A 16,104-nucleotide genomic window follows, 5' to 3' on the forward strand; every position below is an offset into this window, starting at 1 on the left:
GTTCCAGTAGCTGGATCACCTGTTCAGGTACCAAGAGTTTTTAGTGAACTGGGAAAATCTGCTTTTAGCTACAGAACACCAGCGAGCTGGAATTCACTACAGGAATCACTGAAACTCAGCTCGCTGGGATCACTGAATCATTTTAAACTTTTAGATTCTAATCATCATCAGAAAGCCTGTGACGGTTTTAAATTACTTTTAATTAGTTTATCTTTTTTTCTTATTTTATTTTATTTTATTTATTCATTTGTATTTATTTTTGTTTATGTATTATTACTCTTATTTTTTTTAATGTTTTATATTTTCATTCTTGTTCTTAGTTCTATTATTCATTTAATCATTTATCATTTTTTTAATTTTTACTTTACTTTTACTACTATCTATTTACTTATTTTATATTTTATACATTTTTTTACTTTTTACGTGTCAAAGTTTTTTTTTATGTTATTTTAGAATTTTCTGTTTTACATATATATTTTAATTAAATGTTGATTTAAAATTAGTACTTCTTTTATTTTTTATTATTTTTTACTATTTTATTTCTTATTATTTCTAAATTAATATTAAATGTGTTCAATCCCTTTGATGTTATAAAGGCTCGGCAACATTGTAAATGAGGGTCACCCTCAATGTTTTTCCCGAATGAAAATAAAGGTTGATTGATTGATTGATTGATTGATTGATTGATTGATTGATTGATTGATTGAGATCACTTAATAGAATGAGCCCAACTATAACACACCAACAAGATGTTAATTTCATCTTTAGTGAAGTGTTGTTATCTCTTACTTCCTGTTTTGGCCCTTCTTCCTCATCTAAGCAAGGAAGTGATATTTCTATCCCAAACTATGTATTTATAGGCTGGAGATTGGAGTGATTGAGTGAGTGATTGGTTGATGGACCAAATTATTTTTTGTGTACATGTTTTAGAAGTATTTGTTTTAATAATAGGTTTTATCATTAATATGGATTTTTTGTTTATCTATATAGTCATGTGTTTGTTTACAAATATTAGATAATGCCTAAATATGTTATTTTATTATTTAAATTTCATAATATGTATAATGATATTGATTCCAACAATTTTCAGATTTTTAAGCATAATAGTGAATTATTTTTTTATACTTGGCAGAACTGAAACAACGTTTGTGTTTGATTGAGGTGTTTCAGAGGTGGAATCAACAAAGACGTTCTTTCAAATTGTTTAAGTTTTGTTTTGTAAAGCTCTTTGGGAAATACTTGTACAACTGACTTGTTCTTCTCTCAGGTTCTGCACTAGTTAATTTGTTATTTACTAATAGTGATCACTTTCAGGAAACACACCCCTGATTGTTATGTTTAAATAACCAATAAAAACACAGACTAATCAATACTACAAAATATAAAACAGCACAGATTAAACACTGAATAATGAAAATACTCACACAACCTTCCTGGACACTTTCACCACTGGAAGCAGCCTCAGAAAACATTCTTCTGATCTCTGAAATTTACTCAGGTCAAACTCATCCAGATCCTCTTCTGAATTCAGCATCACAAACGCCACAGCTGACCACTGATCAGGAGAGAGAGTAACTCCACTGAGATCACTGGAACCTCCTCTGTTCAGGTATTTCTGGACTTCCTGCACTAGAGAATGATCATTCAGTTCATTCAGACAGTGGAACAGACTGATAGTTTTCTCTGGAGAGGGATTCTCCCTGATCTTCTGCTTGATGTACTCCACTACTTCCTCTTTACTGTGAGAGATGTTCTCTGTCTGTATCAGAAGACCTCGTAAGAGAGTCTGATTGGACTCCAGTGAGAGACCCAGAAGGAATCGGAGGAAAAGGTCCAGGTGTCCGTTCTCACTCTGTAAGGCCTTGTTCACGGCTCTCTTCAGGAAATCAGACATTGTTACCTTTTTTAAAAAATCTAAAAATGCAGGTAGAACATTTCTGTTGTTGGAGATGAAAGACAGAAACTCATATAAAGCAGCCAGAAACTCCTGAACACTCAGATGCACAAAGCTGAAAACCTTCCCCAGGTGAAGTCCAAACTCCTGTCTGAAGATCTGGGTGCACACTCCTGAGTACACGGACACTTCTCTGACATCAATGCTGCACTTTCTCAGATCTTCCTCATAGAAGATCAGGTTTCCTTTCTCCAGCTGTTGGAAAGCCAGTTTTCCCAGAGCCAGAATAATCTCTCTAGTCTGGTCAAGATCAACATCACTTTTTCTTTGGTACTTCTGGCTGCGGTGTTTGATCTGAAAGATAAGGAAGTGTGTGAACATTTGAGTCAGAGTCTTGGGGATCTCTCCTCCCTCTGCTTCACCCAACATCCTCTCTAGAACAGTGGCTGAGATCCAGCAGAAGACTGGGATGTGGCACATGATGTAGAGGCTTCTGGAGGACTTCATGTGTGTAATGATTCTTTCAGCAAGGCTCTGATCTCTGATCCTTTTCCTGAAGTATTCCTCTTTCTGAGGGTCACTGAACCCTCGTACCTCTGTTACCTGATCAATACAGTCAGGAGGGATCTGATTGGCTGCTGCTGGTCGAGTAGTTATCCATAGGAGAGCAGAGGGAAGCAGGTTCCCCTGGATGAGGTTTGTCAGCAGCACATCCACTGAGGCTGACTGTGTTACATCAGATACTCTCTTATTGTTCTGGAAATCTAGAGGAAGTCGACATTCATCCAGACCATCAAAGATGAACATGACTTTGTAATGATGATAATCTCCTGGTTTTAATTCTTTTGTTTCTTTAAAAAACTGATAAAGAAGATCCACCAGACTGAGTTTCTCAGTTTTTATCAGATTCAGCTCTCTAAAAGGAAGTGGAAATATGAAGAGAACATCCTGATTGGCTTTTCCTTCAGTCCAGTCCAGAATGAACTTCTGCACAGAGACTGTTTTTCCAATTCCAGCAACTCCTTTAGTCAGCACAGTTCTGATGGACTGGTCTTTAAAGAGGTCGTTACATTTGATGGGTGTCTCCTGTGTTGCTGGTCTCCTGGATGCTGCTTCAATCTGTCTGACCTCATGTTCATTATTGACCTCTCCACTCCCTCCCTCTGTGATGTACAGATCTGTGTAGATCTCATTCAGAAGGGTTGAGGTTCCAGGATCTGAGATTCCTTCATTAATTTTCTGAAATTTCTCCTTTAGAGTAGATTTCAGCTTTCGATGACAGGACGGAGCCAGTTCTAACAGAAATAGAAAAAGCAATATCATTAAATATGGTGAAGTATTAAATATATAATAAAAATGTGCTGTCACTAAAGGCTGTTTACAAAAATAAAAAAATGAAACTAGTGTAATTCATGCACATATAAAGTATTATGTAAATGATCTAATCACTTACTGGTCTGCAGTTTGTTAGCGAGGTCTGTCTGGTTCATGTTTCTCAGGACGTGCAGTGTGATCTTCAGCGCTCCCTCTCTGACACCACTCTGATCCTCCTCATCCTCCTCCTCTCTCCCAGAGCATGCTGGGTAATCCAGATTCTTCAGCATCTTCAGAAACCTCTCCAGCTGATTCTTTACCAGAGAGATGACTTTGTGCTCCAGTTCCTGATTAAACACATGGTAAGAAACGGTAGTAAAACAAGAACAGATAAAAGTTTTATAAAATAATTTGTGGTTTATGTCAATATAATGTTTTGGATATGGGATGTGTTCTGTTGGATTCAGATCAAGGGCAAAATTCAAGATTTCTTTTATATTATTTCTAGCCCTTCTAGCAGTTAGAGCTTTCTCAGAATGTAACAGAACATCATATTTAACAGTTTAATATGAAAACATAATGTGATATCTGTGGCTCTAGAGCTTTGACTGCATTTATATTGAAGTAAAATCTTTGTAATAATCTGGATTTCTGAACTGATCACTAATAAATGGTCATCATAAATTAGTGTGTGACTTATTCATTATGTAAATCACAATTACAAACACAATCTCACTAAATCTATAAACACATGTTTCTGTACACTATTTCTGTATTTTATTGAGTATGTTGAGTAAACCTCTGCAAAGCTTAGAAATAGTAAGTAAACATCTTTGTTAATGACTATTTAAGATCTAATTGGCCCAAAAACTGGACAACTACTATTACATTTTTATTTTTTTATTTTACAATAATAAAAGCAGCTCTAAATAAAAAATAAGCAGAGTTAAAAATGCATCTTTCTTCTTTATTGATAGGTTAATTAAGAGGTTAATAAACAGTACATTTAGTTAACTGAACAGTAATATGTTGGATCTTATCTGAAATTATACTTATTTTATAGCACATTACTTCATATTTAAAGTTTAAATCACATTTTACAGTGTTCACATGTGCTCTGGCATTAGTCACACCTACACACCTTTAATATGGAGTCCATATTTCTCCTGCTGATTTCTGGAGTCTCCTTCTGGTCTCTGTCAGAAAACATAACATTAACATATGTTACTAAATGGTGATTGTGAATATATCTACAGAAAGAAAGTTCCAGAAGATCAACCACCACTGCAACATTCCACCAACCTTCACGCTCACCAAAAAGTTAATTCTAGATTTTATCAGATCAGAGAATCATGTTTCTCACAGTCTGGTGTTTTTTGTAAAATCCAGATGTGTTTTTTACAGAGGTGAGGTTTTTGTTTCCTCCATAAAGATCAGATAGCTGGAGAGCTGCAGTGATGGTTTATCTGCTGAAAGTTTCTCCCATCTGCACACAGGATCTCTAGAGCTCAGTCAGAGTGATGATTATACACTACACTGCCCAAAGTATTCATTCACCCAATCAAATCATTAAACTCAGGTTCCAATCACTTCCATTACCACAGGTGTACAAAACCAAACACCTCCACACACAGACTGATTCTATTTGTTAGAATTTGTATTAGTAGAATTGTTTTCTCTAAAGTGTGTTTTAGTATAGAAGTTACAGTTGTAGAATTCAGAGAAAACATAGAAGTGTCTTTTCATCTTATTCTCCAGAGTCACGTCATCCTTACCTGAGATCAGCAGAACTGTTGTCCTCTCTGAAGCGTAGAGGTTTATTCATTGACTGGTCACTCTTCATGGAGACACAGCTGGGTTCAGGTGAATCTGATCTCTTATCCTGATCCAGTCTAAAACACAACCAGTATCAGACACCATCTACAACCTTTCCAGCATGTTGGTGTGATTCTACATTCATGTGATTTTGATGGTAAATGAGTTTATAATTGGGAAGTTGAACTTGAACAATCTCTCAAGCTTTAATTTCTAAATCATGTTTCTCACATTCTGAGAGACTTTCAGGAACATCTCAAAGACGATTTAGAAAAATGTTGAGACGTTGTTTAAAACATAAATTAAAAAAAGAATACAGCAATTTGCAAATCCTTTTCAATTTATATTGAATTGAATTCATTTAAAAGACAAAATATTTAATGTTCAAACAAGATAAACGTTACTGTTTTTTGCAAATATTCACTCATTTTGAATCTGATCGTCTACAACACATTCTAAAGAAGTTGGGATGGTTTTTACCACTGTGTTAAATCACCTTCCCTTTAAAAACTCAATAAGCGCTCGGGAACTGAGGACCCTATGTGTGGAAGTTTTAGTTCAGGAAGTTCAACTAATGTTTTCTGAAGTGATCCTGATCCCGTGTGGTGATTAATATCCCTTCCAGAATGATGTCAGTTTATAATGCAGTGCCGTCTGAGGGGTCGAAGGTCACGGGTGTTTAATGTTGGTTTTCTGCAGCTTACTTGCAGAGATTTCTCCAAATTCTCAGAATATTTTTTTAGTTTAGTTCAGTTTATTTTGGTTCATCAAAGTACGACACTTTTATACAAAGTGACAATAATAACAGTGATTAAAAATATTAAGTGCATACATGCCTTCACCCACGAAAAAGAAATAAAGAAAAGAGAAAAAAAAAATAATGATAATAATATTAATAATTACCAATCAAAAATTCTCAGTTTCAAACCTGATAATGACTGAAAAGGTGTAGTCTGAAGCTGATGCTTATTTTTACTGCCCTTTTTAAATCTTATTGTCATCTTATATAGTCAAATCATACACATAAATAATACAGGAGTATGTTAGTGTTAATCCACATATCAGAGCCTCCCATCATTAATAGTAGTTAATTCCTCATATTTATAAGAGCTTATCATCTTATCTTTAAACATTCTTTTAAATTTACATAGTGTTCTACACATTCTTAAATCTTTTACACATTTATTCCATAACCGAACCCCTTTAACAGATATACATCTATTTTTTAATTCAGTTCTTACTTTAGTTTTTTTTTAAACACACACCTACTCCTCTAAGTTCATATTTACTCTCTTTAATTTCAAACAGCTTCTGGATGCAGATAGGAAGTAAATGGTTTTGTGCTTTGTACATTAACAGTGCAGTTTAAAGGTTGACTATATCACTGAATTTTAAAATATGTAGATTAATAAATAAAAGTTGGTTGGTTCATAGTACGTTTTTTGACTTATAATTCTTATAGCTTTCTTTTGTAATATGAAGATTTAAAGGTTTAGTGTTGGTTTTATATGTGTTTCCCCACTGCTCCACACAATAGCTCATGTATGGAACAATGAAGGAACAAAACAGTATATAAAGTTAATTTAGATTCAATATATCTTTAATTTTATATAGTATTGCCAGAATTTGAATTGTTGCAAGCATCATTTATGATTAACATTTATGATTAACATCATCAATCTTAATTTTACCTGTATTTTTTATTTGTCTTTTACCAAATATTATGAATTTTGTTTTACTTAAATTCAGGGATAGCTTGTTTATATCAAACCATTTCTTTAAGACTGTCAGTTCTCTTTCCATCGTATTCAGTAGCTGTTCCAAACATTTCTCAGAGCAGTATAGATTAGTATCATCAGTAAATAACGCACATTTTAGCAATTTTGACACTTTACAGATATCATTTATATACAGTGTGAACAATATCGGTCCTAATACTGAACCTTGTGGAACTCCACAAGTGACCTTCAATAATTTAGATTTAAAATGATTTATTTGTACATATTGATACCTGTTATCAAGGTAACTCTCAAGTCATGAGTATGCTGCTCCTCTAAAGCCATATCGTTCTAATTTGGCCATTAATAATTCATGATCTATAGTGTCAAATGCTTTTTTTTTAATCTATAAAAACCCCAACAGCATATTCCTCGTGATCCACTGCAGCTGATATATCTTCTACAAGATGCATCACCGCCATTGAGGTGGACCTATTTACTCTAAAACCAAACTGTTGATCATTCAGTAAATTGTGTTTCTCTATGAAATTATTTATCCTGTCTACAAATATGTTTTCTAATTTTTTTGAGAACTGGGAGAGCTTGAGATTGATCTGTAATTTGAGAGCTGGTGAAAGTCTCCACTTTTATAAATTGGAATAGTTTTAGCTATTTTCATTTTATTAGGAAATGAGCCTGTTTTAAGAGACTGATTACAGATATATGTAAAATGTTTCACTATCCATTCTATTATAGACTTAACTGTAGTCATTTCTATTCCATTCCAGTCTGTGGATGTTTTATTTATTTTTACAATTTCCAGTATTTAATTTTTTATCAGTTCTCCTGTTAAATATAGAGAAAGGGTTTATATCAACAGTATCTTTGTCTACATCATCCTTATTTGTTGGTTTCACAATCTCTTTTACTAAGTTGTATCTAATTTGTACATAGTAATCATTAAACTCATGAATCATTTCTTTAGTTATAACTGTATCGTCTTCTTTTATAAGATATTCTGGAGTGTCTACTCTTGCAGGTCCTTCCTGATGATGGTATTTAGTACACTCCATGTTTTATGCATGTTGTATCTATGCTGCTCCAATAAGTTTTTGATGATATTATGGGCTGTAGATGATGAAATTCCTAAATTCTGTGCAGCTGCATGTTGAGAAACGCTGTTCTTAAACTGTTGGACTATTTGCTCACGCAGTTCTTCACAAAGTGATGATCCTCTCTCCATCCTTGCTTATGAACGACTGAACTTTTCAGGAATGCTCCCTTCATACCCAATCATGACCATCACCTGTTTCCTATTAACCTGATCACCTGTGGAATGTTCTGAACAGGTGTCTTTCCAGCATTCCTCACCTTTCCCAGTCTTTTGTTGCCCCTGTCCCAACTTATATTGTACATGTTGCAGCATCAAATTCAAAGTAAGTAAATATTTGCAAAAAACGAATTAAGTTTAAACATTGGAGCATTAAATATCTTGTCTTTGTAGTGAATAAAATTTAATATAAGGATTTGCACATTATTGTATTGTGTTTTGATTTATTTTTTACACAACATCCCAAACTTTATTGGACTTAGGGTTGTAAAAAACATTAAATATAAAACCTCTAATGTCAGAATCATTAATCCCTTCATTTTCTAAAGTTCAGAGAACAGAATTCTTACCATCTCTAAAGTGTGATTTAGTATAGAAGTTATAGTTGAAGAATTCAGAAGAAAACAAGAAGTGTCTTTTCATCTTATTCTCCAGAGTCACGTCATCCTTACCTGAGATCAGCAGAACTGTTGTCCTCTCTGAAGTCTATTATTTTATTCATTGACCGGTCACTCTTCATGGAGACACAGCTGGGTTCAGGTGAGTCTGATCTCTTATCCTGATCCAGTCTAAAACACAACCAGTATCAGACACCATCTACAACCTTTCCAGCAAACCTTTCACTTTATACCCAATCACATTATTCTCTCACCTCTCAGCTTCCTGTGTGTCCTGTTCCCCAGAGACACTCATTTTGGAGCTCATCTTCCTCCTTCAGATTATACCTAATCCTGTAAACACAAACAAATCCACAAACTGACTTCCTCTTTAAAGTAATGTAATGTTCTTCTCTCTGAGTCTAAAACACTTTTAGTCAGACAGTAAATTCTAGTATTAAAGCTTCAGTTTTTACCTCTGTGCTTTTTATCCAAACGCTCTTCACCTTCTTCTCTCATCTAAACAGAAGCTGCTGAAGATTTCACTTTAACCTCAAACCAGTTTGATCTGGATCCTCACCTGAGGAGGAAGTACAGGAATTTATTTTACAGGTTAAAGAAGAATGACTGATGTTTCTCTCGACCAATCAGAGCACTCCCTCCACCCACCTGCCTGAACAGGTGAGACTCTACCTGAACACACAGATTTATGCAGCTGATTCTCAGTGAAAGCTGGACACGGTCTGCTGAGGTGAAAAGACTACTTGAAGTTTTGAAGCACAAACAGCAGGATATGTTCTGACTCTGGTATTCAGTAAATAATAATACATCACAGTTCTGATTAAATAACATCTTACTGAACTTTATCATCATTTTATCTGTTTTAGGAGATTCTCTCATTTACTTTCTGGAGTCTGGAGCCTCTCAGACAATGCTGAGGTCGTCTAACACGGCCTGACATTTTGTAATATTTAAACTACATAATAAACACTGAACCATAAGTGATACATGTGCTTTTTATCAGGAGAAAATGGCTTCAGTAATGTAATAGAAGTGAGAATTTACTTTTTTTTTCTATATTTTACATTGAGTCAAAATTGAATTGAATTGAATGTCCAACAAAACTATATTGAGAAACTATTTTACCTCAACTTCCACTAGAAATTAGGAAAGTCTGAAGTTCTCATTTCTTCCACTTTCAGATTAGGTGTGTAAGTTCTGCTCTATGATACGACCTGCATTAAACTGTACTATGGTTTAGTTTTGTTCTACATTTAATCTTAACTGCAGTTCTGTTCTTCCTTCCAACATGTTGAACTATCTCCCCAAATAATTTGAGGAATTTTATCCTGTCAGAGAATCTTCTGTGTTTTTGGGCTGAAAAAAGTCCTCAGACCCACAACTCCCCCCTCAGTACTGAGCTGTAGTGATTATTCACTCTGTACATGATGAGTTATGGGATATTAAACACTACAACATTAATTATTCCAGGATTATTGATCTGAGCTTGTTGTAACGCTCAGGTTTGACTGTAGAAACGTCCAGGTTGGAGTCAGAGTCTGGTCCAGCTCATGCCTGCTTCTCATTGGTTGAACTGCTGCCAGTCAAAATTAAAATAGGCCAGTTTATCCATCTTTATATAGGATATATCTGTATAATGTACTGAAATACATCTGTGGATTATCTGTGATTCAATGTCTCAAATTGTGAGTTAAATTACATTAGAACTGAAGTGTGTATAATAAATATCATATTTAGATTGTAGCTGTGTTTGCAAAAGAACTTTTTCACATTTTGCCACCTTTCAACCACAAACTTAAATGTGTTTAACTGAGAAGTGAAGTGACAGATCAACAGAAACTAGCACACAACTGTGAAGTGAAATGAAAATGATAGATGGATTTTAAAATTTTAATCAAATGAAAATCTGACAACTGTGACATGCAAAAGTATTCAGCCCCCTTTATCAGTACTTAATAATGCCACCTTTCACTCGAATCACAGCCATGTCTTGGTAGGTTTGTAGAAACAGTTGTAGAATACTTTTTACTCATTTTTGAATGATGGATTGATGAACAGTGCTCCTTGGGGTGCTTAAAGCTTGGGATGTGTTTTTATAACCTAACCCTGCTTTAAACTTCTTCTCCACAACTTTATCTCTGAACTGTCTGGTGAGTTCCTTGATCTTCATGATGCTGTTTGTTCACTAGTGTTCTCTAACAAACCACTGAGGCCTTCACAGAACAGCTGTATTTATACTGAGACTAAATTACACACAGCTGGATTAACTCTATTAACTAATTAAGTGACTTCTGAAGGCTGTGAATTGACTGCTCTGGATTTTATTTAGGGGTTTTAGAGTAAAGGGGGCTGAATACTTTTGTACGTCATACTTTTCACATTTTTATTTGATTTAAATATTTAAATCATGTACAGTTTCCGTTACACTTCACAGTTATGTGCTAATTGTGTTGGTCTATCCTTTAAAATCTCAATAAAATACATTTTAAGATTGTGGTTGTGAGAGGATAAAATGTGAAAAAGTTTAAGGGGTGTGATTACTTTTGCAAGCCACTGTAATTATTATAATTATTTCATTAGGAGAATAACACCTGTACCGTATGATACCATATTAAAATTACAGCAGTGTCACATTTCAATGCTAATAATATATTAACCATAAATAATCCTAGTAGTTAAAGAGATAATCATTAATAACTGTGTAATAACTGTGTAATAACTGTATAATAACTGTGTAATTATTGTATAATAACTGTGTAATAACTGTAACAACTGTGTAACAACTGTGTAACAACTGTGTAACAACTGTATAATAACTGTATAATAACTACTATACTATAGAACAGCTGAACAGACAGTGTAATAATTAGCATTATGTGTCTCAGTATTTTTAATGGTAGAATCACAGAGACCACATAACTATGTCTATAACTATAAACTACAATAGTAAAACTATGGCAGCATCATTAATTAAACATAGTGATCATAAGGAAGCACAGTAGTTCAGAGTAATGTTATGGTTATATATGCAATAACTATAGTTACTATATAAAATCATAGTAAAACCATAGTAATTCTTTTGTAAGAGTAACTAAGAGCTAGATTAATTTAATAGATTAATGATGAGCTTCCAGCAGCTGATCAGCCAATAGACTGCACTAGAAAATCAACACATAGAAACAACAGTAAAATAAACTAAACACTGCACTTTATTAATATATGAAATAAACAGGCAGCATTAATGCTAAAAGTCTCTCTTTACACTGCAAACATGATCATTACAGACAGTAGCTGTGAGGGAGAGCTGGCATCCCCCCACAGGAGGGAGGCAGAGAGCCACCACTCAGCCTGAATCCAGACCTGCTGCTAGACTGGTTTCCACCACCAGAGGGAGGCAGAGAGCTTCCTCTTATCTCATCATTCATCATCTGCTCCACATGAGCTCTGGTCTATTTACAGTTTTTTACAATCACTAACATGCTTTTATCTGATCTGTATTCACATTTTCAAAACTCTAAATACGCTTAACTCAACATCTGTCTGTTGTGGACTAAACTGTTCATACAGTTCATGTAGCGATCACACAATATGTATTCAATTAGCATGTTTTATACATGCTTACATTTTATTAACAAACTAAATTATCCACTAACACAGTTCTGGATTTTTCTTATCTTATTTACAATTGCTTTAATACAGCATGCTAAAATTAAATATCTCATGTTACAAACCTTAAATACAGAATATAACTGCTGTTTTTACAACAGTATCATGTGTAAATCTATTATAACTAATACATAATTATTAATAATAAATAAAAGACTATGATAAGCCAATCAGAGCTGGAACTGAATTTTATCATTAGACATAATGCTGTCAGTGACATGAACCCATAAAAAAGAGGATTTTTGTTTTGGACTGAGTGTGGCCAGTGTAGCTATTGGAGCTCATAGAGAGGGAGAGAGAGAGAGAGAGAGAGAGAGAGAGAGAGAGAGAGAGAGAGAGAGAGAGAGAGAGAGAGAGAGAGAGAGAGAGAGAGAGAGAAAGAAAATATCTCTGGATGGAGGGAAAGTAATAGTTAGTCCAGGAAAAGGTGTAGTTAGACCAGGACAAGGGAGAGAGGAAGAGTTGGGTCAGGATAAGGAAGAGGAACAAAGGTGCCAAAAGTATTTACATTCATTACTCTGTAGGTAGAAGTATAGATACTAGAGTTTAAAATATAAATACTTCTGTAGAAGTTGAAGCATCAACTCAAGTATCAACTTTTACTCAAGTAAAAGAGTAACAGTTCTGGTTTCAAAACTAAAAAGTATAAAGTATAAAGTTAAAATAAAAGCAAATAAAATTTGATGGATTATCTGCTACTGGGATAGTCCTTTATTTCTATAAGGACTGGAACATTTATAAGAATAAAAACTACTAATTTTATAACTTATTTTGCAGTAAAGAATGTGTTTCTGCATTCTGTACTCCTACGGGGAAAAAATAAATATTTATGCACTGTTTCTTTAAGAGTCCCCACCACCCCCCCGCCAGATTTTAATTATGATATTTTTCTGTCCCGCCGGTGGGCCAGGGCATGTTAAGAGGTTTAAGACTGTTACTTGGGCAAGTATTAATTAATCAGATTGTTATTTAGGTAGCTGGATTGTGTATTTATATCTGTATTGTGCAAACTGATACGGTATCGGTGCAACCTTATTATCTACTGCTTTTCGTTTTTATTATTATTAAAACTTTGTTATTTACACTTAATATTTCTTTACTTTAAATTAAATAACTTACAATAATAAAGAAAATATCAGATTTCTAAAGAAATGGGAGAAATGGTTGATATATGATTATTTGTTGGAAAGTCTTAACTGTGACTCCGAACATTAAGACAGACTTTATTTGGTAACTAATCTTTATCGGTGAACAGTAAATATTATTTATATTTATAAGAGTAATATACTGTTAGAAATATATAAAAATATTTCTTACATATATATTTGTAACTTATAGCTCTGCATATTAAGAATGGGTGTTGGGTTAATTATGCTATATTGGTGAATTATTGGATCATTATAATTTATTCATCTACTATTTTAATTACCTATATTACTTATCTGTATTTATAATCTTTTCATTAGACTGTTTTAACAGATTTAAGCCTGTCCACTTCACATCTTCACGCTTAAATTATTGCAACTGCTTTTAGTTTTATTAGATTTTACTAGTTTTCTTTTTATCTTTATAAAATCTTAATTATTGTTTTTGGTCTTATTTGTTGATTTTACTGTATTTTAGGATCATTTCTGTTTTCTGGAGTGAAAATAAAGGTTGATTGATTTTGAAAAAATTGAAAAGCTGAACTCCCCCCACAGCCTAAGCTTTTGTCCTTAATGGTATTTTTCCCCTACATTACTTTTACTTTTATATTTTAAGTACATTCAAAACTAGTACTTTAACACTTTTAAATAAAAAGTAAAAAGCTTGAGTTGATATTTCAACTTCTACAGAAGTATTTAAAATTCTAGTATTTATACTTCTACCTACAGAGTAATGAATGGTTTTGTTTTTTCATTTACACCTTTTTGGTGGAACACATTACTGTGAGGTATATGTTAAATCATTGCCATCTGAGGAAATCTGGAGAAAAGTATTTTTAATATCCTAATATATACCGCAAAACAATTAAATATAGAAACGTGATTTTTTTTCTCCAATATTGCACAGCCCTAATCTTTTTGTTTTGTTTTTAGTGGTTTTACATGCATTTATATATATAAATATTAGTTTCTCGTTTTAGTTTAACCTGATTATAACCTTTAATTGATTGAATGATTGATTGACTAATTAATTTATTACACTCTGATCTATTCTCTTTATTTCTCCGGTTAATATAGATATTATTAATGAGAATAGAGCGGATTAGCGCTGCTCCGCGGTGTAAACAGTGTGTAAGAGTGTTTTAACGCGCTGTAAACGGATATTTGTGGGGTTTTACTGTATGAACAGGTCAGTAGTAGGTGAGGTTGGGTAGTTAGGTAGTTATTTAGGTGGGTAAAGGCTGAACTCACCTCCGCACAGCGGCGCTCCGCCCGTGATATTGTGATAAACGGCGCGGAAAGAGAGGAATCTAACGAGGTCCGCTCTGGTACCGAACACCAATATAAAGTTCATTAAAGCCGCGCGGGCCGCGCGCCCGGCCCAGCCATACTCATATTTATATTCAAACACTGCCGCTTCCGGTTACAGCAGCACCTGCAGTTACACACAGCGGACACACGGTGCCGCCAAACACCGGTTTATACAGAGCCTGAGCCCAGTTCCCATTATATCTATGATCTATCTATTATATGGTATTTACTTAACATTTTTTAAGAATCTGCATAAATTATTAATTTTGTCTCAAACTTTATTGCCCAACAAGCATTACTATATTGTTAGTATGATGTGTTTCTAATTACAGTTTAGAAATATAAATATTGCAACTCATAAGGTGAACCTTATTGTTTAGGGTCACACAGATGGTGCACAACAACAAAAACACTTATAATATCTGGATATAGAATGCAGTAATATGGCTATAATACAAAATTTATAGAGTTAGATAATGAATACAGTAATGAAGCTTTTGCAAATTCAAATTACATCTGGATATTAAATGCAGAACAGGTTCCAGTATTGTTGGATTTTTTTGGGCCAATCGAAACTCTATTCACATGCACAGAAAAAGAAAATTACAAAGTTGATGGCTGTGCTATATTTGGTTTTAAACCGCAAGGCAGTGAGTTGCAAAAGTTTGGGAACCCCTGATATAGAGCCTCCACATCTCCCACTGTGGGATGTAAAGTGTGTGTTCTTCACTGGAGTGAAGGCTTTGATGCTGAGCTGATAAGTGGAATAGTTTGTGTTACAGCAGAAACACAATAAGCCTTGCAGTTAATGAGTCTCACCAGTCACTCTGCTGAAGATTTCAGCTAAGAGGCATTTCTCTATGAAACAAAAGAGACACAAGATAAAATAATTTACATAGATGTAATACAACACAGTGGTTTTCTAATACACGTTATTTAACTCAATACTGTATCAGTTTACTGAGTGGAGCTGTAAATTTCAGAAAGTGTTAAATATAAGATTTTAGATTAGGTGTGTAAATTCTGCCCTATGATACAACCTGCATTAAACTGTACTATGGGTTTATATTTGTCCTACATTTAATTTAACTGCAGTTCTGTTCTCTCTTCCAACATGTTGAACTATCTCCCCAAATGCTGCATCAAACTCGTATCAGCCCCCAATGCTACTGAGCTCAGCCAGCAGAATGAAGCAGCGCTCGAGTGGTGCTTCCAAGGGCTGGAGCTCAGCTAAAGCTCCTCAACCACAAGTCTAACAAGATACTACCTCAGCACCCTGAAGCTCCAGAGCTAGAGGAGCTCAAGAGGAACCAGCTTAATCTAAGATTATTTCATTATATATGTGATTATGAACAGACACAGTTAGGTCCCACAGTATTTCATGGTAGAATCACAGTTTACTACATAATAACTATGAACTACAATAGCATAACTATAGCAGTATCACTGATTAAACATAGTGGATAAAGGGAAGCCTAGTAGTTCAGGGTAGGATTGCAATAACTATAGTTAC

The 16,104-nt window shown here is 34.2% G+C and overlaps 1 protein-coding gene across 1 annotated transcript; it reads right to left on the minus strand.

Moving 5' to 3' along the window:
* Window positions 1–1,420: 1,420 nt before the first annotated feature.
* LOC125789894 (NLR family CARD domain-containing protein 3-like) lies at window positions 1,421–7,086 on the minus strand. The gene is made up of 2 exons (XM_049472977.1): window positions 7,035–7,086; window positions 1,421–3,189 (listed from the first exon to the last, which is right to left on the minus strand). Exons 1-2 carry the CDS (start codon window positions 7,084–7,086, stop codon window positions 1,421–1,423), a joined length of 1,821 nt encoding a protein of 606 aa, XP_049328934.1.
* Between the last annotated feature and the right edge of the window lie 9,018 nt (window positions 7,087–16,104).

The sequence above is a fragment of the Astyanax mexicanus genome, unplaced genomic scaffold (assembly GCF_023375975.1).
Source record: "Astyanax mexicanus isolate ESR-SI-001 unplaced genomic scaffold, AstMex3_surface scaffold_32, whole genome shotgun sequence".
Taxonomy (NCBI): domain Eukaryota; kingdom Metazoa; phylum Chordata; class Actinopteri; order Characiformes; family Acestrorhamphidae; genus Astyanax; species Astyanax mexicanus.